This window comes from Branchiostoma belcheri, unplaced genomic scaffold (assembly GCF_001625305.1).
Source record: "Branchiostoma belcheri isolate BF01 breed outbred unplaced genomic scaffold, Haploidv18h27 scaffold3, whole genome shotgun sequence".
Lineage (NCBI taxonomy): Eukaryota > Metazoa > Chordata > Leptocardii > Amphioxiformes > Branchiostomatidae > Branchiostoma > Branchiostoma belcheri.
In genome coordinates this window covers 4712306-4738912 of record NW_017803909.1, presented here as the reverse complement: position 1 = coordinate 4738912, position 26607 = coordinate 4712306, and the positions used below count along the sequence as shown (strand labels likewise).

The window sequence follows — 26607 nt, the reverse complement described above, 5'->3', positions numbered from 1 at the left end:
AGCTAAAAGCTAACAAACTTCCACATTGTGGATTCGATCAAAAAGAAATTAGCTAGCCACAGCTAGCTGGGTTTGGAAAAAGAAAGTGGCCGCAGTTCGGAGAAATGCAATACGCCTCCCTCCCACAGAGGACGCTTGGTATCCATCTGTCTATCTTCAACAAACAAATAAAAGGCAAACTGGTGTTCAGGGATGCCAATCATGATCGGACTGCTCGTAATCAGCTTATACAGATAGAAACAGGCATATCCTCGTGCTTTTCTAAACGTTATACATTGTATTCCACATTTGGTCAATAACTATAGTGTTTTATATGAGTCACGACTGAAAAATCCCGTCGGTTCGCCTTTGGGTCTTACGTGATGATTTGTGTAACAACTGGAGTGGTGGTTGTGGTTGTGTCGCGATCGTAATTTACTAGTAAAGCCTGTTGAGGCTACGGCCCAAACCAAAAGGCCCCGAGAGAACGCGGGCACGCGCGGAAGAAAAGGAGAAAGAAACAACAGATTGAACACCACGCACGCAGCTGGGCTTCGTGCTCTGATTGCTTTTAAATATTAGAAATATCCCTTCTGCAAAGACATGCATCAAGACTTGTGCTTGCTGTAATGTCAATCACAGACGTCAGTGAGGGTAAGTGATGTAACAGTGCCAAATGCCAGACCCACCACGATAAGAAGTATTGGAGTCTCATCATCAGGGAGGTGGTCGAACAAACAAGGCTGCCTGGCGCGCACCTCTCTGTGGGAACTGTTACATCCTTTATTGACACACGGAGTTGTTTTTGGAACGATTTGCTCATGAGAGAGTAGAAATGCTCGGAAAAAAATACGCGAAAGGTTACCTAAGATAGGTGTCAAGACAACTACAAACCGCGATGAAAAATTACCTGTCAAAACAGGTATTGTTCACATAGACCTTTTCCATGCTTTTGTTATTTTTCACAACAGTCCTCTTAGGAAAGCAATAGGGGTGATCTAGGATCTCTGTCAGCAATGTTTTTAAAGGTCAAGATGCCTTGTTAGCCGCGCTAAACTCCCGCTGGTTAGGTAAATAACCTTCGGTACTACGAAGTCGTCTCCTTTCAAGTCTACAACGCGGAAAAGTCCTCCGCAATTGTGCTCATTTTGTATTCCCACTGAGACATTGTTCGCATTTTGAGTCCGAGCGACCAGCGGAGGCTGTAGCCGTTATGCACTTGACTTGACCTGTAGTCCATACCGGGTCAGACCGGACGCGATGGGTTGCTGGAATAGTCTGAGGAATTGGCCAGCTAGAGTTAGCTTGGAATAGCCAGCCATAGAATTACAATGTGCAACCCACGGTGCCAAGCCGCCGGATAAAATATTCCCTCTATTTTGGCCAGTTTCTACAATCTTTTTCAGTCCGCCAAGAAGTCTGATAGAGACTACTAGACCTAGACCTTCAAATGTTCCCTCACACCTCCCCGTGTTCTGATTGGTCACATCCCAGCTCCATCACCGTACATCAAATCAGGGTTCATTAGAGCTCAGGTTTTGCATTTTCCCTTCATCATCATAGCGTGAGGAGCACGGACTTGATTAGATCTAATGTTATCCGGTGTTTTCCCGATGAATAGAGCCGAGTGCTTTTGAGGGACAGATTAGAGGGCCTTGGCTCAATTCTCCTGCGGGGTAACATGAGGAGGAGCGGCCCTGTTGGAAGGGTACTTGGAACAGCTGCGAGCTGATAGACAGCCGTGTAACGGTGCGGTGTGCGGAGAGCGGGGGCGTCGACATGAAACTGGAACCGTGTTCAGAACAAATCGCCCGGATATCGCGATATGTCGCGCCCAGGGACTGGCCGATGCACTGGCAGTGAGGTAGCAGTGCTTTGCAGTTTTCTTGTAGTTTGATGTATTCTTGTGTGCAGTGAAAGTAACGTCTCGCACAGTGAGGAGCAAGATGGCGAACAGACGAGCATTGTTCACGCTGACAGCTGGGGAGCGGACCGCCGCCTTGGTCATTTGGCTGTTTGTTTTCCTCGCGCCCGCTGCTAGTGAGGACGCTGTACGGACGGTTAGGATTCCGCCACATTTCTCCGTGTTCGTGCCTCACGATGTCGAGCCCGGATATACGGTGGGACGGCTGGTCCGCCCCGCCTTTGTTTCTCCCATTGTGAGGGGGCACGCTTGTTCTCGGTGGACACTAGGACAGGAGAAGTGACCACGCGGAAGAGCCTGACTCGACACAAAGATGAATCCGTGTCACTCTCTGTCTCCTGGGCTGACGGCACCGGTGAAACCAACATTCTGTACATTTCAATCATAGATCGCCAGAAATTGCCAAGTTTTTCCTCAGACTTCCACATGGGTGCAGTAGGAGAGAACCTCCCCCCTGGCGCAGTGGTAGGGAGGTTGGGCACACTGTGGGTCCACCCCCCTCGCCATGGGTACACATGTGCCAGCGCACAACATAACCTATCATCTCATCTCTGACTCACATCTGCCATTCGCACTTGGTCATCATGCCACTAAGGAAGGGGAGGTCGTGGAAATATACACCACTGAATCGCTAGATAGAGAGACACAAGGGGAGGTATGACATGACAGTGACAGTTAGCCTTGGCACTGACAACAAGAACTCTGAATCCAAGCTATGGGCGTGGGGATGGAACTGTGTAGCCCGTGCACTGGTACACGTTACTGTCACTGATGAAAACGACAACAGTCCTGTGTTCACGAACGAACAGTACGAGGTGAATACTGAAGCCAGCTCAGACAGGAAGCCTGTGGTTCAAGTTCATGCTGTAGACCCAGATAATGGCAACAATGCCACAGTTGTGTACTCCCTCAGTCCCCCTGTGCCAGGCTTCACAATTGTGCCAAAGACAGGACAGATCTGGATGACAGGCGCAGCACACCTAGGGACTCAGGATAGACACCACCTATTGATCCATGCACGTGACAGTGGCATCCCTTCGCTAGTCAGCCAGCCAGCTTCAGTCCTGGTCCAGGTGGTAAAGTCAGATGATGTATCCAATGAGAGCGCAGAGAAGACCCGTTCCAAGCGACGTGCACTACCGAACATCCAAGTTTCCATGGCAGAAAACGCCGAAGTCAGCTCTCCGATACTCGACGTCAACAACCAGCCATCGGATCCAGTGAACGACCAGTTCACCATCATCTATCCCGAGCCATCTCGGCGCCGTGTGACCATTGATGGAGCGACGGGCGTCGTTCGTGTGGGGAAGCTGTTGGACCGAGAGGAACAGGAGTGGGAAAACATCACTGTGGAGATCACCAACCCTTACAGTAGGTTCTTCTCCTGACATTACTTAGTAATATAGAAAATATTTTCCTGCCAAGGCATTGTGTAGAAGTGCATCTTTCATCTTGTAGAATTATTACCTTCTTGCTCCCCAAGGCAGCATGTGTTTTCTAATGCAGCTTTGATGCCCTGCTCAAGGTGCAAAGCCTAGGATTATGCTGAGCCCAGAACAGTTTGGTTTGACAACACTGCATATTTTTATAACTTCCTTGCAGTGTCTTCTTCTACTTGTGTTAGACAATAAAAAGAAAAGTGTAAACCCTATGTATTAAACATAGCAATTCCTGAGCCCCAAATATCAAGCAGGATTGAAGCTCTAGCCATTATAGTCTTGAACACTGTGAGGATTAAGCTAAAATGTCAGGGCCAGAGCATTGGCTCTACTACCAGCCCAGCTGTATGAAGTGTAGCTGTCAGAACAAGGAGGTTAAACTTCTTAATCAGAAAGCAGTCTATAAAATTTGTCAAGACCCAGCAATCACTGACTGAAGCCTGCTTTAGGAGGCTATGCTCTACTGTTACATACTGTTGGTCAGTCTTCAATACACATGCAAATTTGCCTAACACTTAAAGGATTTATGTCCAGGTGGGTAAATTGCCTTTTAAATCTGCCAAAGAAGGCGTAATATGGTATGGATTTAGAATATACTCCATTGGATGATGGTGGTGGTGCACTGTTTTCTGGGGCTGTAGTTATAGAAATAATCTACAGTTACAATAAATACTGCCCTTGTAAGTTGTATACAAGATTTATCAGTGAGACTTGGAGTTGGAGATTATCACTTTGGAGTGAGTTGGGGATATCTGAAACACAACAGCTGTTCATGATTTGAAAAAAGGAAAGAAAGGATCGAGAACATAATCTTACACGTGTGTATGTCAAAAAGACTGCACCTGTCCAACACACTTGTGCATTTATCGGGCAGGTGCAAAAAGGTGGGAGTGAGCTCAATATGTTTTTCTTTTTTTTCTCTCATGCTTTATACTACAGGACTATTGTGTACACTCCAGGAATTTGTTGTTCATTCTACATGCCAGCTGCATATGTCACCCGGGGATTGATACATCATTGTGCATAGCACTGTGAAGGCCTGTGTTCAGCTGATTGCAGCCATTATAAATGTAGCAAGCGTCACACATTTAGACATCTGGCGTGATGTATGGATGATTACAGGTTGTCTGGACCCCCTACAGCATACCTGAACGGTTATTTTCTCGTTTAGGATTTTATCCCTGTCATTATTTCTGGCCATATGTCTTCCCCCTCATTACGTTTTACTGGAGGAGCTTTTAGTGAGTTTTATAGTAATCTCCAAGCAGATGTGAGCTTGGTACCTTTTTTTTAGGTTTTGTCATTTCTGTTTAGTCATGTGGTAACATCTGCTTGGAGATTAGTTTTTAGGCGCTCAAACCTAATCCTATACAGAGTGTTCCTGAAAGTAAATTGAATCTTGCCATTATTGTTCTTGTCCACTTTTGAGCTAAAAGACCTGATTGTTCTGTGAGTCTAACATGACACGTTGGCTGAAACCTGTGACCCATATTCCTCTTTCATAACCTCTTTGGAAATTGTATTCAGGTCTATGAAGTTTAGACATCCAGGTAATGAGATACACAAGAAATTGTTTTTCAAGCAACTGGATACGTTTTGGAAACTGGCAATGAAGAAAAGAAGTTGATGCTTCTTGAAACATCTGACAGTTTCCCAAACATATCCAGTTCCTTGAGTAACAATTTCTGGTGAAATTGTATTTACATTGGCTACATCAGCAAACTATTACCGGTATGTTTTGTTATTGTTAGTACAATGTATACAGTATTCTAATGAATAGATGAAATTTAAGAGTATTTTCCATATGGGAGATATATGGCTGATGCAGTCACTCACAGGTGTCAAAACGTTTCCATCAATGAGAAGCGACACAATAAAATAACCATTAAAAAAGAGATTAATTGCTCTGTCCCATTGGGCATATTTTGCATGGTAAAGATTGATTTTAGATGACAGCATGTAAAATATGCTGATCTGATTGAGTTTCTAGCATGCAACTATACCCATAGGGAGACTCATTAAGGGCCTTATAAGATAAGGCTTGCTCAAATTTGGCAGTATGATGTATGGTTTTGCTATGTGTTTATACAAATGTACAAACAATATTTCCAAAATACATGTCACTTGTTTTGAAAATTTTTTTATCAGTACCAGAGGAGTAAAGCAAAAGGAATACATTGCTGTATCTTCGTAGTGTTTTGTTTCAAGGAATTAAAAAGGATTTTGCTTTGTAGAACTGAAGATAACATTGCGTGCAAATGGTGGAAGCATAGTTTTGTGCATATTGGCAATTTGAATAAAGATGTTGCTGACCTGAAATTGTGAAAATGAAAGGACAAAATGTGCTGTGGTAGATGATGATTTCACAAATTCAACCAAATATACAATACATTTTGTTTAGAGTATATGTAATAATTATACTGTATGATTAGAAAATAGGATCTTAGTGTTGATTGGTCTCCATCTCCCTAACTGTAATGCAAATGTCAACCTAGAAAACGCTTCTTGGCATTCCAGCCTCTGTTGTCACATGATGCTGCATACTAGTACATAGTCTCCACATTTTTCTCTGTCTAGGACATAAATTGTACCCTCTGAGTCATTCAGTGTGCAATCCAATGAATATTCAAGCCTTGTGTTGAGTTTGTTGGCATATGGAAATTGGAGTTCTTGGTGGACCATTGAGTTGTAGTATTAGTCAACATCAGAAAACCCCTTCATGTTCCAGAGAAGAATAGTAGCCATTGGATGCAGGGCGGGAAGGTTCAGACATGTTTGATAAGCCCCCGGCAGTACTGAAGGCCCCTGTGTGTTCTGCCGCCTGTATTTGCTGTGGTGCTACAACATGCATGATATCAGTAATGTACTTAATGCGGGAGCCATTCTGTGTGTAATTGTCACCAGGCCCATTTGCACTGTTGAATGTGGGTGGAAGATTAAAAGGCCTCTCATGTTCGTACGCATTCGTTAGGAAAATTACGGCATGATGTTGCCAAGGGTGCTTCTGCATGGCTTGCGTGGCATCCATATTTATTGGAGATTTCAAATGTGCCATACAAGTGTGTGCATAATTTTAGCACCAAGCAAGTTGAAGTCAACAAAATTTCCACTGATGATCTATGGAGTTGGCTTATAATTATATTAAAGCAGGAACTAATTTATGGGCGTGGTTATCTGTTTGATCTGTCTATGCTGTCCATGTTGATACCTGTTATCAACTACAACATTATCTTATCAAGAGTAATTTTTTAATGGTCAGGAAGACTGATATATGATTTAAAGGTGGTAACTACAATATGTCGCCAGTACATCCACTATGCTTTTACATCCATCAGACAAGTAATCATTGGGAGTCTGAGATTAGAGAGTGGTAGGCTGGACAGCAGCCAGGTATGGATGTAAAATATTAATCAATTTCCATATTCATGTATTGTCAATGTGTGAGGAAGAATAAGAGTCAAACTATCCTTGCTGTGATACTGGAACTCAAAGTGGACTACATGTTAAAAATGTCAATTATTGATGTAAGTACAATTTGTGTGCATGTCATGTATACAGATGATGTGGATATTTTTGTCTCCTTAGTAGTACTTGGTAGTGATAATCCTGCAATGCACTACCATGGTGTTGGCTATATCCCAACTGCTCACAATGCAGTCCTCCAGTACTATTAGACTGGTTTCCAACTCCTTAGTTCTTCATCTTGCTTAGTGCTATTCTACAGGACTAAAAAAACTCAATGTAGCCTTACAGAGATCCTTAATTTTTACTCTTTCCAAGGAGTTAGTAAGCATTAGCACATGTGTAGTCAATGACATACAAGTACAAGCACTTTAGATAAACATGTATAACCGGTAAGATAAACTCTGTATACCTTGGCTCTAGGTGACTGTTTACAGTAGCCTTCAAGTTCAACCACTTACACCGTAAGCTAAAAACCCTTGACAAGTGAAAGTACCCAAATGTTTTACTTGACACAAGTCTTATGGTATTAGAGAAAGGAGACTTGAGTATACTTCAGGTTGTCACTTCCAAGCGGTATATACTGGTATTCAGTCAGGCTAGACAGATTCAATAAAAAGCTGTTCAACAACTAAAAAATGTCCCAGAAAAAGGTACAACATGTTACAGCTATTATTGGATGACCATAAACTTCTTGAAAGATATAATTATAGCTGCAGACATGAAGACTAGCAGCAACACTTTTTTTTAGACCTTTGCCTTCAAAATATCTATAAAATGTAAAGTGGGTTGAGAAATTTAGTTTATTGGTGTCTTTTACTAGCAATGCTGTAGTGCTGTAGGCATTAAAATGTAAGATACTTTGTATGCCAATAGTGCAGGGTTTAAAATGACTTTTTTCCATCATCTAATTTGTTAACGGTTTGACTTACGTATAACATCAAAAGACGGACAGATGCTGGCTAGAACATTGTATTGTTACAGTATATGGGTAATGGTATACAATGTCATTTGATTTATAACCTGAAGTTGAAGTACATATGCTGTACTGCAGTACTGTAGTGGACAGTCCTGGATGTGTGGTCGCTTACTCCATTTTCCTTTCGATTTAAAGGTTGCCCATTGAGCAGAAAAGAAAACAGTTTAAAACAGAAACTATTTGACCTTTACAATGAGAGCTATATTTTGTTGTAGGAGGAATGGAAGGCTTGTGGTCTGTGAAACCTCAGCTGGGGAGTGTGTTAAGGTATTGTTAATCCACTGTCAAACACACCTTCTTCTGACAATAAATAAAACATGTTCTATTTTCAGGGCAAACCAACCGGGTGAATGTGAACATCCGACTAACAGACTTGAACGACAATTCACCTCAGTGGACCATGGTGCCTTTCCCGTACCAGGCCGTAGTGCCTGTAAACGCACCGCGTGGCACGCTGGTGTACCAACTGACAGCAGAGGACAAAGATATGGGAGAAAACGCAGAGTTCCAGTTCTTTCTGGAGTCAGGTCAGTACTTTTTGGTTTATTTCTCATTTCCATCATGGCTAGACTGCAGTCCAACAGGGAATTGCTTAATGGCTCCCAAACCTTCCCCTGAAAGTCAAGATTAATGACAGACAGGATGGGCCTGACAACAAACCATGTATTTCTTGGCATTAAGTTATCCCATGGGAGGGAGGGAGTCTGGGAGTGAGTGTTATCTAAGCTACATCATGGCAGCCATATCCACTAATTGTATGAATTTTGAAACCATAATTTGGTTTGGACTTATTTTATTGATCCGTGCTGCATTTCTTTATTATTCAAATTTGATAGCTTGTTAGTACACTAGACTCCCTTTTGTTATGTTTTTTATTACACCTGCCGTTGATGACATACAATAAAGGGATGTAACTAAATGTATTCGTTTCAGGTATTTTTGATCCATCAACATGTTTGTGCAAAAATATTACAAATATTGAAGATATGAACCTGCTTACAGAAGAGACTTCTGTTCATGGATTCTCCCTGTGGAGATGTTATTCTGAATAGATTGCATGGTAATAGGGTAGAGTGGTTGGCTTCAAAGTGTTTTGTTTGAAAGATAAATTTTCCTGTTTGAGCTGTAGCTCAGGTTTGCACTTAATACCTATTAGCAATGTGAAATGTATTTAGCAAGAAGGCCTATTATTTGTTTAAAAAAATGTATTTGTAAGGGGAAAGGAGGTCTTGCAATGTTTAAGTTCATATAGTAGAATTGAAACAGTTCCGTAGAACCAGATATACCAGTTCCTCTATAATTATACAAAACAAATATTTGCTGTGTCATGATTCTGTGAAAACCATTGCAAACATTTCAAGATTTACAGTATGTGTGAAAAACATAGCCCTAAGGACACAAATTAAAGCCTAAAAGCTGTTTTGGTGGCACAACATTTTACCAGCTTAGATTAATCATGTCACAAAATGTGTCAAAAGATTTCAGGATAGAAAAGTAAGATCGAAAATCTTTAAAATGCCAAGGGGTAAGAATCAGGCTTGATTACAGATGCAGTGGTGCCATTTGAATTTTAAGTCAGTAAGCATGCATGCCTACAGGTTATGGGTTTTGTATCCATCTTGACAACACCTTGCTTTTTGCCCTTTTGTGTTGCTATGGCAACTTGATTCTTCCATCTCTGTTTTAACACCTTTTTTTCCAAGAGCTCTATTCCAAAACCTTTAAATGTGTTCAGTTGAGATGTAATAATCCTTCTTGCTTTATTGTTGTACATTATTCAAAACCACCACATGGAAGCTGTATTCTTTCATATCTATGTGATAGCCACTCATGCATTTATGTGTTGGCGGTAGGGGTTAGAAAACAGGCTTTAGCAGTTGAATATGTAGGTTCTAGGTGTATTAGAAGTGTATTGGTAGTGGTTTAATCACAACTTAGATGCTTGCCTGCATGGATGAAAAGGATTTTTGCAAAGAGCCTCTCAGGAATTCTTATTGCCTGTCTTAATCTATTTTCTTGGTATAGACTAATCTTAAAGGTACATTTGTATATCTCTGACAAAACATTAAGTTAAAACTAAACAAATTTGACATATCTTTGACATATCTTGTAGCTTTTGTTCCCTGAAACTTGAAAGCTGTCAAAATACTGCACCAGGTCCAGAATAAATTACTGGCAAGATCAAAGCACCACTTTCAATTATAGAGAATGGATTAAACTCAGTGATAAATCAGTACAATGTATACAAGTTAGAGAAATTCATCAAATACAGCTTTACACTATACATGTACATATATAAGATGTTAACATCATGTTTGGGAATAAGTGTCAATTATGATTAGCGGTAAATGCCATGTCACAATCTCATTTTTGACATTCTCTTTTTTTTTTACGTTTCTGCAGGTGGTGATGGTAGGTTTGAACTGGACTCATCGACAGGTGACGTGACTACATCTGGCCTGCCCTTCACCGCAAATCAGGAGTACATTATCCACGCTCGTGCCCGCGACACAGGAAGAAACGACGGTCCGCAGGCTGTGGTGTCCATCATCGCGGGGAACAGGCCACCTCAGTTCATGCAGCAGACGTACGACGTGACTGTTCCTGAGGAGACACACGACCAGTATCCGTGAGTCATAGCACAGTACACTGTCCAGTATTGGTTTGAATTTGTGGTTTTCTTAGGGCTGAGGACAATGGTTTTAGGGGTTAGACTAAAAATGAAAGGAAAAAGGTACACTGGAACTGAGTGGAAGGTTGAAAGAAACAAGGAAGCTTTACAGAAAAAAGCCCTTCATGACTCTTTCTAGTCAAAGCATAGCAAATCTAAAAGTAGCTTTGGGAGACATGAACAGTTTTGTATAATGACAGCAGTCAGCTCCTCAATGCATTCTGCAGAACTTGAGGTCAGCTACAGAACTATATATTACAGCTTTCCTCTCAAAGATAAGAAATGTCAGTTTCAAAGAGAGCATCTTTCTTTTAAACTATAACCTGTTGACATGACTTTACTGCCCCCCTTGTGTCCCAGTGTGGTGCAGGTGGAGGCCATGTCTTTCCGAGGCTCCAGGATCAGCTACAGTCTGAAGAGCAGCATGGACATGTTTGCCATCAACCGGCTGAATGGACAGATCACCCTGCACCGGGGCATCGACTATGAGACAGAACAGAGGCAGTACACGCTGTCAGTGGAGGCAATGGAAACAGATGTCAATCCCATGAGTAGCATTGTACAGGTCAGTTAAGATCTGTTATCACATACCTGATGTTGAAAGTGTGGTTGTGTTCTTGTTGAAATAAGTGTGCTGCGTTTTGTCACAATAATTATGTACCATTAGGACACGGCATTACAGTTGATCATTAACAACAATTTCATCAATGTAGAAATTGCATCAATTTTTGTATGCAGTTGTATACTTGATACAGTTAAACTTGGATAACAAAGTGATGAGACTTGAGGCTTTCCATTTTTTCAACAGCATGTTACTGACAATTTCTCTTACATCCTGTAGGTTCGAGTGACCGTGGCAGACATAAACGACTGTACACCAGAGTTTGCCAATCCCATCTACAGTCAGAGGGACGTGGTGGAGAACATCCCATCAACTAAGGCCATCCTACAAGGTTAGTGCATGAGTGGCTGGAGAGTTTTTTATAGCTTACTTTAGGTGCTTCAAATGCATTTATATTTTCATGATTTGTGATGTCACTGAAAGTACAACATGCTCCTCATCACAATTTTGTAAAGGCTCTACCAAAATTGCTCAAATGTTAAATTGTATTTTTTTTCAATGCAACATTAGTGTCAGCTGGGGACTGTGACAGTGATGAAAACCAGCGGATCTCCTATTCAGTGGACGACGCCCACTTCCGCATCACCAGTGACGGAACCATCTATTCCAACAGCCAGCTGGACTACGAAGTTCCCAACAACATGTACGAGTTTCTGGTGAAGGCGGTGGACCACGGCACTCCTGTGCTGACAGGGTCGGCCACAGTCCGGGTTCGCATGGCAAACATCAACGATGAGCCGCCCGTCTTCTCCCAGAAGACCTACACGACCTTCGTTGCGGAAGACGCCGAACCCGGCGGACTGGTCGCAACGGTGCACGCCACCGACATGGACGGGGACGGCATCACGTACGCCATCACCGGAGGGAATGATGGGACATTTGTCATTGATGCAAAGGATGGTAAGATATGACCTTAGGGTCTGTTATAACAATGACAACCCTCTGCATAGTTTGTAATGTGTTTGAAGCGAGATTCTCTAATAAGACTTATATTTGCCTTTTTTTATGGACCAGAACATATTAACCTACAAAAAGACTAAAGATTTAGTCATCTTTTTTGGACTAATGGAATAAGTGTTCTTGTCACAGTTTACAACACTGTACCCCTGTAATTAGTTGTTAATCAACTATGTTAATATGGCTTTCTTTTGGGTCCATTTTCAGGCATAATCAGACTGAGTGACAACCCTTACCTACGAGGATCCCACTACACCTTAAACGTCACAGCCACAGACGACAATGCTTCAGGAGGCCCAGGCAGTCTGAGTGGCACGGCTGTCGTTGTTGTTGGTATCAATGACATTAACAACAACAAACCTGACTTCACCGAGTGTGCTGAATATGCTCCTAGTGTGCCAGAGGGACAGCCTTCAGGGACATTCGTCATACAGGTCTGTTCTATTTTGCAAAAGCCTGTTTTTTCAAACAGCAAATTCATGGAGCACCACCTGGTCAATTTTCTTTCCCTTGCCATTTTATTGTTATGATTAATGTTTGATACTTAACTTACTCATGTTTAATTGTAGTAGCTTTATTCTGATTTGACATGTGGAAAATAAAAAGGAAAGATTTAATGATCTTGTGTAACCATACATAGATGGTAAATTTACATCTCTAGAGAAGGGATTGATTTGAGTTCTACTATAGATAGGGCTGCAAGTCTCGTGCACTTATTTGCATAAATGTTTAATATGCCTTTTTAAATTCATTTCAAAACAGGTAACAGCCTCTGATGCTGACCAGGGTAGCAATGGCAGAGTCACCTACTCCATCGTCCACCGTGAGGACAGTGAAACGATGTTTAACATCAATGCTGACAGTGGAGAAATCTCCACAGCTGTAGTTTTTGACCGAGAAGAGAGACGAGACCACGCCGTGACTGTCACTGCTACAGACAATGCAGATAACCCGCTGATTGGCGTGTGTCAGCTCATCGTGCACATCACAGATGTCAATGACAATGACCCTGTGTTTGAGAATGCCAAGTATACAGGTAATACAAGCCTTATACTTCTTGTATTTCTAGACTACAGGTTTTTAACTGGTCAGTTGTTTTGAAAATTTAGTACACTGATCATATAGAAAGAGAACAGGATTTTAACTGTTCAAAAGATGTATAAGATAGTATAACAAAAAAAAATATATATTAATAGCAGTGTAATACTCTGGTAGAATAATAATTTAGTGTGAACCTCTGATAGAATAATAACTGTGCGACTACTGTTTGGGTAGTAGTAACTGTCGTAAACCACCTTTATGGAATTGTAGGAACTCTAGGATTTTCCATTATTGTAGCTCCCTTGTCTTGACAGTACATGTGTGTATTTCTCCCCTCTCCTATAGCTGTGCTGAGTGAGAACACACCCCTGCACACGAGCTTCCTGCGAGTGGCAGCACAAGATGCTGACATTGGCAGGAACTCTGAGATCTTCTATTCCCTTTCTGAGGAGGTGCCAAAGTACTTGGGCATCGACAACCAGACAGGATGGCTGTATGTCAAAAGTGCCATCTCACAGGTGAGGTGGTAGGAGGTTCTAGAGACAGACCAAGGTTATCTACAAGTATTTATGATACAATATCGTACATTGTATGTTCATGGAAGTCTTGTTTGATCTTGTTCTCAGGTGCTGATTCCTGAATTTATGATGTGTCAATAGATTTGACTCTATCGCTGCATTTATATGTACCCGAATTGTTGAATTTGTTTACTTGGTTATGGAACTGATATGTTACTTTGGTATTGTTTTCTGATCGCTGACTTTTGGGGCTGCTTGTTGTTATTGTATCAGACACAGCGGATCATTCGCCGCGTGATAGCCACGGACGGAGGCGGGCGCTCCACCAGCGTGAGGCTGGACGTGGCCATAACGGATGTAGAAAACGAGCCACCCACGTGGGAGAGAGAATACCCAGCAGTCACCATTCCTGAGAACACCCCCATCGACCAGGTGGTAGCGACCGTGAAGGCCTCCTCCTCCCTCCTGGACAGCCGCATCACGTACAGCCTTGTCGACGGGCAGCTTCCCGAGACCAACAAGCCCAAACGGTTTTATCTGAGAACCAACCGAGCAACAAGAACGGCTGACATCTGCGTCTTCCACCCTCTCGATTTTGAAACCACGCCTCGTTTCGAGCTGAAGATTCGTGCAGAAAACGCGGCAAGGATCCCTCTCGCTGCGTACACTATTGTGGAGATCAGGCTGACGGATGTGAATGACGAGGTCCCAGACTTCACCGCTAAGAGTTATGCCATGAGTGTTGCTGAGCAGTCTCCCAAGGGAACCTCTGTGGGACAGGTCACTGCAGTGGATGCAGATACTGGAAATGCAGGGAAGGTAAACTCATGATCAGTTAATACACCCTACTGTACCAGAAATAGGTGTTAACTCAACTTAGATTGAGGATTCTTCGCCTTAAGTCTTTTTAATTACCTCTCGATTATGACTCATATTCCTTACCTTAAACTAAGAGAAATTGATACCAACTTTCACTGCAAGTGTACCAATAACTTTGAGGGCCCTGGATATCTTTTTTTTTCATGGAAGGCAGCATAGCAAGGCATCTATTGTTTTTATCAATGTTAATCATATTATCATACTTTTAGCTGAGATACCTATGGTAGCATTACAGTTCTGGTATACCAGATCTATAGACAGGCTATTTCTTTTAGTTTTACATTATTTTGCAGCATGTTTCATACCAAAGTTAATGTAGCTTAATATACTATTTAATTTTAATCCCAGGTGACCTACTCCATCTCCCCTGACCCTGACCCGTTACTGAGGGACTGGGAGAAGTTCAGGATCGACCCCTCCACTGGGGAGGTCTTCACTAAGGAGATGTTTGACAGAGAGAAGAAGAGCTTCTATCTGCTGGAAGTAAAGGCTGAGGATGGTGCTGTGTCAGACAGAGTGGAGCTGAGCAACGTCAACATTCCCAACTCACGTACGTCATCATCAGTGTAAATCAAAGAAAGATGTGGTTTAGTCTCAATGTAGTCTTCATAATATAAATATCAGTGAGGTGTAAATGATAGAAACTTTGTTTTTGGTATAGCTAACATATTTTTTAGTTCTCATGTAAAGTGGTTGGATAAAACATGCACAATGTACAAATCTGCAGGCCCTTTATGCCTTTGGTGATCTGAAATAAACTTTACTGTTTTGTCGGGGGTCTTTCACAGTATATCGACAACTGTTTCCCTTTCTGTAGGAGAGGCTTATGTCCGCATCTCCATCAGTGATGTCAATGACAACTCTCCCACGTTCCCACGTACACAATACGAGGCATCAGTAGATGAGGACAAGGATGTCGGATACAGTATCGTCACTCTCACGGCAAACGATGAAGATGAAGGTATTTTGCATTTTGAATATAATTTTCTACAGTATCGTTGGCATCAACTTTAAGTTTCAATTAGATTATATATTTTGATATATATTTTGACAAAAACAAACATTGATATTTACTGGCATGTACACATTCATGTAGCATTCTAAATGGGTACCACCATGCATGCAATTGATACACTAGGTTGATAGATATTGCACGTGAGGTTGATTTTCATATCTGTTATAGTCATACGTACAAGCATGATGTGCTTTCCTTCAATGTGCAAGTTAAGAAACCTGTTAGTAACTGCCATTGTTATTATGTCCAGGTGCCAATGCCAAACTGCGTTATCAGATCACTACGGGAAATGTGGGCGGAGTATTTGACGTGGTGCCGGAGATTGGCACCATCGTCGTCGCCGCTCCCCTGGACTTCGAGGCCGTGCAGGAATACGAGCTGCAACTGGTCGCTTCCGACGGGAAGAACGAGAACACTACCAAGGTCAAGATCAAGGTCAACAACATCAACGATGAGGAGCCAGAGTTCACCAGGAACGAGTACACAGGCAGCATCAGGGAGGAGGACAACAACACCCCCATTCCCATCCTCCAGGTATGCCGAATGGTTTTCTATATGTTGGAAATGGGATGTTTTTCCAGCTTTATTTGAATGATTGCAGGGAATTGATAGTGTAGATGCATAGGTGTTAAACCTAACACAGTTTTACCTTCTGCTAAACTGGACAGTAAAAGTGCCATAATTTTTATGTTGTTGTGTTTGCATGTTGTCACTTTTTTATTTGATACCTTGTTTCATGCATCCATTCAGTTCACCATGCAGCTAAAAGCCATACAACTGCTTGGATATTGCAAGTGCCACGTGTAGCTAACTATTCTGTATTATTTAACAGGTGACTGCCCGAGACCCTGACCGTGGTGCGAGTGATGCAGACATTCGTTACTCCCTACAAGGCCAGGGAGCTAACGACGAGTTCAGCATCAACATCATCTCAGGTGAAATCTACGCCTCCAAGTCCCTGGACCGCGAGGAACGTCCCGTGTGGCGCTTCATCGCCCTGGCAACAGACGAGAAAGGCAGGGGGCTGGTCGGTTTCTCTGATGTCGCCATCAGTCTGAGTGACATCAACGACAATGCCCCAAAGTTTAATGATGGACCGTATGTGGGGTCTGTTCTGGAGAACACTGCAGCAGGTTGGTTTCTATGAAGAAAGTATTTTATTTCCATTTACCAGTTAGTGCAAGTTAAGTAATTCATGTAGAAGATAGCCTTCACAGACAGTGTTAACTAAAAGGTATTTCAATAGTTGATGAGTTTGACTGTAAACACAACGTTGGAAATCATCCCTATCAGTCATATGCATCTAAGATTGATAAATAGATCTACAATGTACCTGAAGTGATTTGTTACCAATCACTGACCTTTCTGGGGTGTTCTTGCCTGTTGTAGGAACATCTGTGATGACTGTGACAGCTACTGATGCTGACGACCCAGATGTTGGCAGGAATGCCAAGCTGACGTATCGCATCACCAAAAACGCCAAGCCCAACAGGGTCGACCTGTTTCGCATCGACCGCAACACCGGAAAGATCTTCACCACAGTGGGGAACCTGGACAGGGAAACCACGAAGGAGTACACGCTGGTGGTGCGAGCGGAGGATGGCGACGGTCTGTGGGGCACGGGAACGGTCACCGTGCAGGTGGGAGACATCAACGACAACCCTCCTGCGTTCTATCAGCGGATCTACAGTACAACCATGTCAGAAGGGCTGGGAAAGGACGGGATCGTCACCACGGTGGTGGCGACTGATGCAGACGTTGGTGACAATGCCCGTCTGTTCTACAGCATTGTCGGAGGGAACAATAACAACCAGTTCAGGATGGACAACTCTGACAACAAGGGCATCATTCGTGTCAACAGGGTATGTCTTATTTATACCTCTATTTTGGCATCACTGGGGGTGAAGTGCATTAGGTTAGGGCAGAAATGGATTAGTGTTCGATCTAGACTGTTCTTTAACTCAAGGTGACAAATATTTCTTAATACAAATGTAATTTTGAATTGATGTTTCTTAATACAAATGTAGTTATGAATTCACAGAGCTAGACTAAAGCATGCCTTAATCTTGTTACAATCAATGAGTTTGGAATTACAGTAAATCTAATTTAATACTCACCACTAAGCCATTATGTCTATCAGACAGACAGATTGTTCTGAACTCTGCCAGGTTTACAGTTTTGTTATTTTGATTCCAGCCGGTGGACTATGAGGAAAAATCCCAGAGAAAATTCAACCTGACACTGGAGGTGCGTGACCTGGACTTCACCAGCAGGGGCTACTGTGTCATCGATGTCATGGACTATAATGACAACGCACCTGCCTTCAACCCTGTGTACTACGAGAGGGAGATCTACGAAAACGCAACAGTCGGGATGCTGTTGAGGATCATGTCTGCCAAAGACAGAGACACAGGAAACAATGCAGTGTTTACGTAAGTATAATTTATAAAACCTTGCCTATAGGCTGATTAGACTCTTAGAGGTTTAATTTATTCTGTTTGTCTCTTGGCTCAAGTAATAAAAATGTTTCTGTGGGTTTTTTTAACCTAATGCTATCTACATGTAAGTAGAAACGCAGGGTCTGAGTGACCACGCTGGCCAGCATCTGTTGTAGATTACACAGAGTAGTGTCGCTTGTCCCCCCTCGTATGGGGGACCGTTCGTTATCTATGCTAAACAACAAATAAAGTACTAGTAACTCTTTATTTTAGTCATCAATTTTTTTTTCATTTTCCATTTGTGTTATGGGATTGGTCTAATGTATGAGTGTAACTGTTAATATTTTCTATGCATTCAGTATCTTCTTATGTTAGCCTAAGTTGATTTTGGACATGGTCATCCTAACCAACAATGTATGTTGTTTTTCAGGTATAGCATAAACCCCAGCTCAGACCCAGACCAATTGTTTCTCATTGGTGCTGAGAATGGGATACTGACAGTCAACAAGCCACTGGACAGGGAAACCCTCCCTCAGCACAGACTCACTATTCAAGCCACAGACATAGGTAAGGATAGGTCTTCCCTGTCTAAAGACAAAAATTACCTGCATTGTTGGTAGAAATTTTACTTAAAACTTATACATTCTGAATAATTCAAATTCTGTTACTGGTGAAGTTTTAGTGGATCTACTGATTTGATGGTGAGGGAGTCAAAAGTATTTCTGATTGATATTTGAGATATGTGGAATTTCTCATGTATGAAGTGTTTGCACTGTGTTGAATGTTATGTTTGCTATATGGTTTCCAGGGCCACCCAGCCTGGTGGGCAATGCTACATATGTGGTCAACCTCATGGACATCAACGACAACGGCCCTGTGTTTAAGGAGGACTACCGTCCTGCTATTCCCGAGAACACCGCAGGTCCATTACACGTACAGCTCATAGAGGCTGTGGACTACGATTCTGATCCTCCCAACGGTCGACCGTTTGTCTACGCCATCCCAGATCCCAATCCTCTTGCAAGGGACTTTGACTTCAAAGACAATGGAGGTAATTTCAGTGCTACTGGATCTCTTTGGCATTATGTAAATGCTGCAAAGATTAAAGTTGTTGTTAAGTGCTACCATTGCAAATGCTAGGATGCTTAGTTTTCATCCTGTATTGCTCTTTGCACAGATGACACAGCAGTCGTGAGGACCAAACGTTCGTTTGATCGTGAGAAGCAAGAGCTGTACGAAATGCTGGTGATCATCTGGGACAGCGGGCAGCCACAGATGAGTGCAACAAACACGCTCACAGTCACCATCGCCAACGAGAACGACAATCCGCACTACGGAGGAACCAAGGAAGTCACTGTGTACAACTTCAAAGGTCAACATTCTATTTGATTTTTTATATGGTGGTTTCATAGAAGTAGTTTTTGTGAAGAAAGTTCCTCCTTCGCATCGTATGTTGGTAAATTTCTTTCAAGGGCATTCAAAGTGTTGGACATCACATTACACATATGTTAAAGAGCATTTTTTAGCATGTTATCCTGATTGATTATTTTAATATCTTTTCTCCATAAAGGTGCAATGCCAGACAGTCCCATCGGGATAGTGCATGCCCCAGATCGCGATGACGGAGCCCTAGTCAACCCAGACGTGAAGACCTACGTGTTTGACAGCAGCGAGCCAGAGTACTTCTGGTTGAATGAGTCCAGTGGCATGGCTTACATCCGAGAGAAGACTCCCGCTGGTCGTCACACATTCTCTGTCCGTGTGAGCGACAGCATCTGGCCGGATGCTGTGTCCAGTCTGGTAGTCAACGTGAAGGAGGTCACAGAGGAGCAGATGGCCAACTCAGGGTCAATCAGGTTTGATGGTAAGTACATTAAGAAGCCTGTCAAGCATTAAGTAAATTATTTTGGATTCCTTTGACAAGCTAGAGGAAAAAGGTTAAACCAAATATGTAGTAAGCCATGGTGATTGTAAAATAGATTTGATGTCACATAACCACCGTAGACCACTAAAGCTTACTTATGAAAGTCACATTTTTACAGGAAAATTCTGTTTTTATTTCCTGATGTAAACAGGTACCACTGCAGAAGAATTCATCACTCCAGGGAAGGACGGTCAGAGCAAGTATGACCTTTTCAGGCAGGCCATTGCCAAGGTGGTCGGTGCCCGGGTACAAAACGTGGACGTCTTCTCTGTGCTGAACGTCCCAGGTCAGAGGTCTGTAGATGTCCGGTACACGGCACATGGTTCACCTGTCTACCCTGCACACAAACTCAACGGGCTGGCTGCACAGAACAGACAGACGGTAATAGCATTAATTATACTTGATTTTGTTTGTTTCAAATTCAAGTCTGATGTTTTTAGGGCTTTGAGTATTTTCTGAAGATTCAAGATGGCTGCTGTCTTTTTCTCTATCAAAATTGCTGGCATGATGGCAGTCTTTTTGCATACTGTAGCTCTCCTACAGTACTACAAATTTGGTCAGTAACTAACTAACAACCATTGTTTTGAGCGATTGATAGAAAAAGTGCTGGAAACTTTGACCATCGAATAAGTCTTGCAAAGACTATAAATTTGTTTTTCTGAAATTGTTTCTGGCATGATGTTGATATTTCCCTTTCCCAGCTTGAGGAGATGGTTGGCCTGCCTGTAGCAGAAGTGAACGTGGACCCGTGTGTGCAGGAGATCTGTCAGACAGGAGGTTGTTCCAGCCGGCTGGAGACCAGCGACACACCGACACTGGTCAACTCCGGCAGCACCTCCTTTGTGTCCGTAACGGCCTACATGGTCCACGAGTGCACCTGCCCACAGAGGGCAGAAGTACGGGGACTCTGTGACTCCAACCCTTGCTACAATGGAGGGAAATGTATAAATACCCCTACAGGTTACAAGTAAGGCCAAGATATGTTCATTTCATTTAGAAAAGTATTTAAATTTAACTTGAGTGTTGACTATATTTTGAAGTTGGCATGCACATCATGTATGTGCTGCCAGCTGTATACTAGTAATCCGCCTGGATCCAGTTGTCTCTAGATCTTACTCTGATTTGTTGTAAATTTTGAGAATTAAGTTTTCATAGAAGCATTTGTGTAATTGTTCCTGTACCACCAGGTGCAAGTGCAGAAATGGCTATGATGGCATTGACTGCCAGCAGACCAAGAGAAGCTTCAGGGCGAACGGGTTTGCCTGGTTCGACCCCCTGCCCCAGTGTCTGGACACTAGGATCTCCCTGGAGTTTATCACTAAACACCCAGATGGTACTGCCAATTTAGATACAGTCTTTGATTAATACATACCAGTAGTCATTTTAGCATTCCTGGTTTACTACATGTAAGAGTGTTGTTGGAACAATTTGTTGAAATGTATAGATGGAACCTGTACCTGTGAAGTGGTATAAGGTCAATCATAAGTCTTGAAGGAAGAGACAGTGAATAATAGAATTGCTTAAACAATAGGTGCATTGTTTGACTGCATTAAAACATTGCAGCTAAGGATCAGCACAGTTATGATAGCCCAGCTGTCAGTAAGACTAATCCAACACATGTGCTGTCCTTGCCTCAGGTCTGCTGCTGTACACAGGCCCAGTGGCTCGGCTGGCCTCAGGAGAGCCGAGGGACTTCATGGCAGTGGAGCTGGTCAGGGGGAAACCACGGCTCACCATCAACCTGGGAGACGGGCCCCTCCAATTGGACATCGCCGTGACAACCACTTTGAATGACAAGAAGTGGCATCGTCTGGACATCATCAGACAAGGCTCGGTATGATACATTTTTTGTACAACACATTTATTACATTTATCTTGAATGTGTTTGATGCAGGCTGATTTGTTTGTAAATAACAACAAAAATGGGGACTTGTTGTACAGTTAATTTCAGAGGAATTAAAATTGGGCTTCTTTTTTTTTGCAGACCACTCGCTTCATGCTGGACCGCTGTAAGAACTCAGTCATCACAGAGACAGTGGGGACTGGGCGTGGCACCAGTGCTGAGGACAGGACTGGGTGTGAGGCTATTGGAAGGGTTCCCGGCAAGTCTAGGTTAGTACGTGCAGTCTTGTCATCATCACTTCTTTGTTCTAGGCTGTCAATTTATTTACAGGGTACACTAGTGTTTTTGATGCTATAGAAATATAGTATGTATAACTTGTTCCAAATAAGATTTTAAAAAGTAGAAACAAAGACCCTATCTGCCAGCTGTTGAACTTCTAATTCTGTGTGTTTAACTCTCCCATCTGCAGGTTCCTGAATGTCCTGTCTCCCCTTCAGCTGGGTGGAATAGCCCAGAAGTCCTTGCCATACCCAACCCTGACAAACCAGGATTTCCAGGGCTGCATTCAGAACCTGGTACAGGACACCAAGGTGAGCAGGCACAGTTTTTGAAAACTGTTTAAGTTTTGCTACACATATAAGTTGAAAAATAAGGTAGAGTGGAACCATTGTTTTGCCATGAAATTTTTTTTCTGTTTACAATTGTCGTAGAATTTTTGTCCTGTGCCAAATCATAGATCATGGTAAATGTAAGAAATATATAATTAGCAACAGTAGTATCGATATTTTGTTACCATTGTGCTACAGTTGAGGAGAGTTACTTTGGGAGGTACAATGTAGTATGAATTCTGACATTTCATCAACCAGTTATACCAGTGTTATCTGTAACGTTATGCTCGTCCATGGCAGGTGATTGACCTTGCCAAAGCTCAGCTGTCCCAAAACAGCGAGGAAGGCTGCACACAGACAGACGCCAACTGTCAACCCAACAGCATCACCCCCATCTGTGGACTCAACGGCACCTGTGTGGGCACCTGGGACAGCTTCTACTGCACCTGTCATCCTGGTTTCCATGGAGACAGGTGTCAGCAGGGTAGGCCTCAGCTGTTTCTCATACTACTAATGAGCTGGTGGGAGTGACTGTTTGTCTAAGATTTGTCAGTGAATACAAAGTTTCTTTTAGCTTAAAGACATTTAAGATGTAGGGGCAAGTAACAGGTGTACAGACTGACACCTGTTCCAGGATGAACAAAATAGGTCATCTGAATCATAAATAGAGACAGTGATTTTTCAACCATGAAGGTACATGAAGTAAAGATACAGGAAGGGTAAAATTTTGTTTTCTTTGCATTAAAATTTTGAATTGTTTTTGTTATCCCAGCTACGCCTGAGTACTCCTTCGACAGTGAGTCATGGATAAGGTACCAGCTGAGACGACCAGTCAGTGCCCGGAACACACAGCACCAGCTGATGTTCCGCACACGGGTTCCCAACGGCCTTCTCATGGCGGCCTCCTCCAGGGACAGACGGGAGTTCACCAGTTTAGAGGTGAGAGCCCGGATGTCGGCTGTTTAGACTTGTTTGTTTTGTATGATTAGACACTTAGTTAATTATCTTCGCTCCCCTTAAATGGAGCATAATGTGCCAACAAACTTCCTCTAACCACTCCAGTCCTGGGCTAGCCATCCAACCTTATGGCAGGTCTTTTTGGCTGTTTTCATAATCACTTCCACATTCCTTCTCCATGTCCCCAGGGGCTGGCCTCTCTTACGCTTTCCTTGGGGAGTCCATCTGAGGGCGACATACAGATGTCTGTTCTTCCCCATTTGTAGGATTTGCATGGTTAGGCAGTGTGAAATATAGTTAGTGGCACCTTAAAGTATACAGTTGAATACAGAATTGCAGTTGTTTTCTTTCGTATTAGTTTCTCAACACCAAGTAAGAAACTAAATAATTGTATTTCATGTTGAATACAGCTCATGAATGGCAAGGTGCAGTACCGCTTCAACATTGGTGATGGCGTCCACATTGTCCGGTTGGAAGACTTCACTGTAGATGATGGAGAATGGCACGTGGTGAATGTTGAAAGGTTCGGGAACGAAGTTTCGCTGAAGCTGGATGGTGGTGGAGGCCAACGAGAGATAACGATCGCATTAGGAAGTCACAGAGAGATCCTTATTGACCAGAACAGTGTCCTTGTTGGTGCCAATGTCACAGGGTCTGCAGAGGGACAAAATGTGTACAACGATTTTATTGGTAAGGTTGTCTCAAAATATACTTTTTAAGTTTTATCTGCTGTTCTGTGATATACATGTACTTACTAAATGATAAATCTTGTAGTGATTTTTCTCTGTGATATGTTGCATTTTCTTCTTTATCCATTGCTTGGATGGGTCCCCGACAACATTGTGTATGGATACTACTCACTTAATGCCCCATTCCAGTAGAGAAGTTAAAAAAACAGGTTTTCAAAGTTTTTATTAACTTATGTCCAGCCAATTTGACATGCAAATGAAGCTTCATGACAAGTTTACATGTACGTCTAACTGTGCTGCACTGTTTCGCCTGTATATTTACTGTGTTGTCCACACTCTGCAGGCTGTATAAACGACATCCGTCTCAATCAGGAGTTCCTGCCCATGGAGGGAGAGAATGCCGTTGCTATGGCAACCACGGAGGGTATCCAGCCGGGCTGCTGGGATCACGAGGAGTGTCTGAGCGCCCCGTGTGTCATCCCGTTTGTCTGTGTGGACCTGTGGAGGGGGTATATCTGCAGGTCAGGGATAGACATTGAAGAATGGCTTCAGTAGTGGAAATTGCTTGAAGGGAACTGTAGTGTAGTTAAAGGAAGAAGCAACAATATTGAATATTTGTCTAGAAGGGATGTAGCCTAGAGCTGCAGGACATGACTGAATAGAGAAAGCTTTTGATCCTCAAACAGTCAAAGATTGGGACTTTAAATTTAAGTGCTGCTTATGTCAAAACTATGTGAACAATGATTGTTACAACAATGACATTGTGTTATTTTGTTTCTACACATTTATATTCCAATAAGCTAATATATATAAAAGGAAAAGAGTTTGGGAGAATTGAATGTTTGTACATCTTCCAGGGATGACTGTGAAAGTGCCCCTTGTCTGAACGGTGGGATCTGTGACGTCCATGCCTATGGTTTTGTCTGCACCTGCCCCGTGGGATGGACAGGAGTTATCTGTGACCAGGAGGACCAGACTTCAGCCAGGATAGTCGGGGTTGTCGGCATCAGTATTGGAGCTGTGGTAGCCATTCTTCTCTGTCTACTGGTGCTGTTAAGTAAGTCCTTTGTCTTTCACATGTGTTTGAAACACACTTGTGTCAAGTTAAGAACATGCCTTTTCATGTAGCTTTACTACTTTACATTTAGGACTAGTAAACATGTATTAATATGATTACTTGTACAATGTAATGTAACGATTTGAGATTGCTGTGACTTTAAGTGAAAATGCTGATCAGGAACTTGCCTGATTTACATCTACCATTACACAGCAGATTACAGTATCAGGTTGTAGGAAATAGTGCTGAACTAACCTGTTCCTGTGGTTGTCTTCAGTCCTGGTGCTGGCCTGTGTGATGTACAAGAAACAGCTGAAGGCTGCCGTGACCACCAAGTACCTGGCAGTGGACGGTCACGACGACGTGCGTGAGAACATCATCTCTTACAACGATGAGGGCGGCGGGGAGGAGGATCAGGAGACGTACGACATCAGGAAACTCCAGCGGCCTGACAGGGAGTCACCCACACGGGGCAAGAGACCGCTGGAGCCGCGGATTGACGTTCCTCCGGACGATATACCACAGATGAGACCAACTCTCCCACAGGGCGACAATCCAGATGTAGCAGATTTTATTGGGTAAGTCTCGGCACATGGTCTATCTGTACTTTTTTTTATAATTTGCAGTATGTTGTCATTGCACTTATGCATAGAAATTGTATCAAATTTATCACTTGGAAAGATGTGAATATTGTCATTGTCTTTGTGACTTGGTTAGATTCACAGTTAAATTCAAAGTAACCTCCAATGTCAAATGGATCAAGCACTGTACAGCTGGATTATGATTATGGTTGAACTTCACCTAATTTATTTCTCGCAGTTATGAAAAAGGAATGGCTATTTATTGCCAGTTTACGAGCTAACAATACATGTACTCATGACGTGTGTTCCCCAGTGCTAGGCTCCATGATGCAGACAATGACCCCACAGCTCCACCCCATGACTCCATCCAGCCTTATGACTACGAGGGTCAAGGGTCAACAGCAGGCAGCTTGAGTTCACTGACCTCTGCGTCGTCGGAGGATGACCAGGACTACGAGTATCTGGACGACTGGGGACCACAGTTCCGAAACCTGGCAGACATGTACAGTGGGGCGCGGGGAGGAGCAGGTCATTAGTGTTAGTGGGGAACTATAGTTTGTAGACAGGTGCTATCAACTAAGTGTGAGAGAGAAAATTACCTGTTCAGGCAACGGAGTTGCAACAAACATCACTGGTGAACTAACTAATAAGTTGAAGATTAGAGATATTGTGGAAAGACATTTTTGTACTGTATTTTGAAGCTGTTGCAGACTGTGTTTGATGATACAGTTAGATGTATTTTTGTACTGGTATGTTTATATGTTTATATGTCAAATTTGTAGCATGTGCCTATGTAGTGTGCATCTAACAAAGTGAACTTAGTGCAAAAAGTGGTCTTAGGGCATAGACATAGAGATAAAGCATAGACCAACATCAAAACTAAACAGCAAATTAAAGTTTCAAAGGTACAAAAATACTTTCTCAGTAAGTATGTTGTGCAGCTGGTGAGATTCATCCATGTTATTAAGGTTTTCACAATCCCACCTTAAACACGTATGAAAGGTTATGTCGAGACTACCTCAGG

The 26607-nt window shown here is 42.7% G+C and overlaps 1 protein-coding gene across 1 annotated transcript; it reads left to right on the top strand.

Moving 5' to 3' along the window:
* Positions 1–1516: 1516 nt before the first annotated feature.
* LOC109473833 (neural-cadherin-like) lies at positions 1517–26340 on the top strand. The gene is made up of 33 exons (XM_019773933.1): positions 1517–3274; positions 8116–8310; positions 10187–10412; positions 10815–11019; positions 11296–11407; positions 11587–11976; positions 12241–12467; positions 12796–13069; positions 13420–13592; positions 13866–14411; positions 14820–15021; positions 15289–15432; positions 15737–16020; positions 16319–16619; positions 16876–17348; positions 17683–17918; positions 18355–18491; positions 18733–18975; positions 19102–19296; positions 19495–19788; positions 20000–20229; positions 20550–20815; positions 21036–21181; positions 21486–21682; positions 21833–21960; positions 22161–22281; positions 22600–22783; positions 23072–23238; positions 23667–23946; positions 24289–24466; positions 24803–25002; positions 25280–25580; positions 25897–26340. Exons 1-33 carry the CDS (start codon positions 2566–2568, stop codon positions 26117–26119), a joined length of 8187 nt encoding a protein of 2728 aa, XP_019629492.1. The 5' UTR covers positions 1517–2565; the 3' UTR covers positions 26120–26340.
* The last annotated feature ends 267 nt before the right edge of the window (positions 26341–26607 follow it).